At 52.0% G+C, this 4,465-nt stretch overlaps 1 protein-coding gene across 1 annotated transcript; it reads right to left on the bottom strand.

Moving 5' to 3' along the window:
* Positions 1-681: 681 nt before the first annotated feature.
* Positions 682-4,353, bottom strand: LOC105555771 (the record flags this gene model as incomplete). The annotated part of the gene is made up of 1 exon (XM_012002814.1): positions 682-4,353. A coding segment is annotated over one exon (3,672 nt), but the record flags the coding sequence as incomplete, so codon positions are not given.
* Positions 4,354-4,465: the final 112 nt, after the last annotated feature.

Genomic DNA, 4,465 nt, shown 5'->3' with positions numbered 1-4,465 from the left:
ACCGTATGAGAGCGAGATGCCAGAATCGCGATGCGAAATTGTAGTTCGCGATCACGAATCTCGGAGCGATCTGCTATACGTGACTCTGGACTGATTCCGTTAATCGTGCTCTCTTATTGCTTTCTCACTAGCAACTGAACTTCGGTTTAAATCTTTATTTGTCGTCGCTCTCATACGGTCCTAATGTCGAGGGTATTTGTTTTTCCGCGAACCGCGCGTTTGTATTCGGTAAATCCGAAGTGACGATGAGCTGGTCGGACGTGATTATTTGCCCGTCACCTCGCCGATGTTGACATCGATTTGTATTTATCGGGTCGGTTGGTTCTTCGCCACGCCAAGTATCGTGCCTATTTCTTGGGCTATTTGCCACGACAATTATCGCTTACATTCGATGAGTTATTCGCCACGACAAATCTCGCACATACCGCGCGCCTCGAAACATTAGTTTCGAAAGGAACTGACAATGAGTACGGGCGATGCGACACGACGATGAGTGGCGGATCGTCTAACCCTTTCCTTTTGAACCCTGAAACTATGAAGAGAAAACACTCGCAGTGAGTGTGTTGTCACATGTTTGATCGATATCTTGTAGAGAGTTATGGTCTTCGCATTAGACCGAACGATGTTACACGTGATACAACGCACGCGACTCTACTTAACAGGGGACCGCTTATACGCGGTTTACTGGCGCAACGGAATCTCCTGGGATGTCGTCTTGTTTGGTTGCTCGGTTTGTGCGGAGGGTTCGGCGAACGGTAAAACGCATAATTTAACGATTGGTCGCTTGAACTCCGATTGTGCGGTTTTGACGGAAACCACGCGTACCAAACCGTCAGGGCCCGGATGACACCGGGTTACGCGTCCGAGTTCCCACTTGCACGGATTTCTGAGGAGCACCATCGCGCCTACCTTGACTCCCTCTTTCTCGCGGCACCATTTACTTCGCTGTTGGAGCGTATTAACATAATCTGATTGCCATAATTGCCAGAAAGTTTCTGTTATCTGCCGAATTAGTTGCCATCGAGAGAGTCGATTCTCGTTGATGTGCAACAGCGAGGGCTCGGGCGGCATCGTGATCGCCGAGCCGATTAAGAAATGGCCTGGAGTAAGTGGCTCGAAATCATCGAGCGTGTCCGTAAGCGGCTCCAAGGGCCGGGAATTTAAACAAGCTTCGATTCGGGAGAGCAAGGTTGTGAACTCTTCGAAGGTGAGGAAGTGAGATCCGAGAACGCGTCGAATATGATGCTTGACGCTTCGCACGCTCGACTCCCACAAACCACCGAAATGAGGCGCGTGCGGCGGAATAAACTTCCAGAGAATGCCGTCAGAAGCGGTGCGATTTTGGAAGTCATTATCCGATAGCGCGGCTTGATAGGCGTTACGTAACTCTTTGTCGGCGCCGGCAAATGTCGTTCCGTTGTCGGAATACATCGTGCACGGCAGTCCGCGCCGCGAACAGAATCTAGTAAATGCGAGAAGAAAAGCCTGAGTCGAGTAATCGCTGACGAGCTCCAGGTGAATTGCTCGGGACGCGAGACAAATGAAAAGAGCGATGTAGCCTTTTCGGGATTTGATTCCACGGCCGGGTGCGGTTCGAGTTTGAACGGGGCCGGCATAATCTACGCCGCAATGGCTAAATGCTTTAGGGGGCGCCGTGACTCGAGCGGGTGGCAGGGGCCCCATAAGTTGCTTCGGGATAGCTGCTCTTTCCCGCGTACACGGGACGCACTCGTGAATAACGCCTTTGACTATCGCGCGCGCTCGAAGAACCCAGTACCTTTGTCGGAGGGTGGCTAATGTTAATTGTACCCCGGCGTGCATTGATCGTATGTGAGCGTATCGGACTAAAAGCGTAGTGACGGGATGCTTCGCTAATAATGCGGGATGTTTGTGAGTCGTCGGAAGAGGAGCGTAATTCAAGCGCCCTCCGACTCTGAGGATTTGATCTGAATCGAGAAACGGGTTTAGCTTTGCGACGGGACTTCGTATCGATACCGGTTGGTGTTTTCGAATTGCTTGTATTTCGTCAGAAAGCGTATCGGCTTGGATGACTCTAATCCAAAATAATGTCGCGCGATGACACTCGCCCGCTGACAGGGAAGTAAGAGCTGATTCTTTGTTAATCGGAGAAGCAGTTTTCGGCCGACAGCGTGACACGAAACAAAAAACATAGGAGGTGACTCGGAGCAGTCGAGTCCAACTCGAAAATCGAGTCGCTAAATCCCACGGATCCTGAGTCCTCGTGTTATGAACTGTTGCACCGCGCGCGTCCTCGTTAGCTTCGGTGGATGTCAAGTCGCGAATCGAGGGCCACGTGGTTGATTCTCGTCGGAGCCACGGAGGGCCGTGCCACCAGAGATCGAATGACGGGAGCTCCGAGCCGAGGATGCCCCGCGAGGCACAGTCCGCGGGATTGTCAACGGTTGACACATGCCGCCACTCCGCTTGCGGGAGAAGTGATTGAATTTCGGAAACACGATTCGCTACAAAGGTTTTCCACTTAGACGGGTGAGCTCGAATCCACGTTAAAGTGACGGTGGAGTCCGTCCAGCAGAAACATGGAATCGGACTCAGATTGAGCGCTTCTTTGATGAAGACAGCTAATTGCGTCAATAGCAGAGCTGCGGAGAGCTCCAAGCGCGGCACGCTCATGGTTTTGAGCGGAGCGACTCGCGATTTGCCTGCCAGGAGCGTAACGGTAATCTCGCCAGAAGGCGATACAGTGCGCGAATAGACACACGCTGCGTAAGCTCTGGTGGACGCATCGGCGAAGCCGTGAAGCTCGTAACGAATGTCCTTGATCCCGTGACCGATCCACCGCGGCAGGGATATTAGATTTAAGTGACTAAGCGAGGAGTATATTGTTTCCCATCGGTTACGCTCGCCTGGCGGTAAAACATCATCCCACGACAGACGCAGCGTCCACAGATGTTGCATGAATATTTTGGCGAGGACTGTGGTGGGGGACGCCCATCCGAGTGGATCAAAGAGTTTGGCTATAGCGGACAGAACTTGCCGCTTTGTTTGCGGGATTTCGAGAACTAAGTCTACGCGAAATTGGAAAGCGTCAAGCGCTGGAGTCCAAGTTATACCTAGAATCTTGACGTTTTCGTCCAACTGAAGATCACGGTGACACGCTAAACCGTGGTCCTCAGACGGAATATCGGAGAGTAACTCCGCCCGATTGCTCGCCCATTTTCGCAATGTAAATCCTCCGCGAGACAGAAGCTCGCAAAGTTGTTTGCGAGCTGTTTGAATTTGCGAAATGGTGTGAGCACCGAATAGAACGTCGTCGACGTAAATATTATCCCTAAGAATCGAAACAGCGATAGGAAATGGCTCGCCTTCATCCGTTGCGAGCTGTTTAAGAACGCGGAGCGCGAGATATGGAGCGGAGACCATTCCGTACGTTACTGTATTAAGTTGGTAGTCGAGAATGTCGGCACTCTCATTAGGCCTCCAAACGATTCTTTGGAAGTCGCGATCGCGGGGATCTACCCAAATTTGTCGGTACATCTTGGCGATGTCCGCGCTGTATACGTAGCGTGGTGTACGCCAGCGAATTAGGAGCGGACAGACAGCCGGCAAGTCTGTCTGTAGCTTCGGACCTGCATGGAGATGTGAGTTGAGAGATGTTTCGTTGGAGGTGGAACTTGAGGCGTCGAATACGACCCTTAGGCGAGTCGTGGCACTAGACGTTCGAATAACGGGATGGTGGGGGATGTAAACAGCGAGTGAATTTGTCGCGGACGTTGGCTCAACTCGCGTCATGTGGCGTAAGGACTCGTATTCGGCAAGGAAATCGGAATATTCTTTTTTGACTTCAGGGCACGAATCGAGTCTCCGTTTGAGAGAGGTCAATCGGTGCAAGGCTATCGACCTCGAGTGGCCTATCTCGATCGGAGATTTAGACTTGAATGGAAGGCGAACGGTATATCGTCCGTCTTCAGTGCGCGTGTGAGTCTGCTGAAAATGCATTTCGCATTGTTGATCGAGCGGAGAGCGCGCTGAGACACGGGGGGGCTCCTCAACCTCCCAGAATTTTCGAATCTCCCGTTCTAGAGAGCAATGAAAGGCGCGAATTTCATGACGCGTAGACGGTCGGTTTGTTGTTGGTCCCGAAATGAGCCAACCGAGATGAGACTGTTGAGCAATCGGTTGACCTTTGAGCCCCTTACGGACTCCGCTCTGTATGATATCGCTGTAAATGTCCGCGCCGATAATAACATCGATCGGACGTGCTCCGGTAGGATTGTTATCCGCTAGGCACAGTTTGTCCAGGATCCAATCCGGAACTGCTTGTTCCCGTCGCGGAGCGTACTTAGTGAGGGATGGGAGGATAAAGGCGAGGGCCTGAAACTCCGGTTTGATTCGATCCCGTGGAGATATAAAAATTGTAGTGGCATGTCGGCATATGCCGGCTGACGCTCCACCAACGGCTGAAATGGTGGTGCGAGTGGGGGTA

Source organism: Vollenhovia emeryi, unplaced genomic scaffold (assembly GCF_000949405.1).
Source record: "Vollenhovia emeryi isolate VEMERY1.0 unplaced genomic scaffold, V.emery_V1.0 DF940754.1, whole genome shotgun sequence".
Taxonomy (NCBI): Eukaryota; Metazoa; Arthropoda; class Insecta; order Hymenoptera; family Formicidae; genus Vollenhovia; species Vollenhovia emeryi.
Note: the sequence above shows the minus strand (reverse complement) of the source record. Positions and strands in the feature narration are given on the sequence as shown.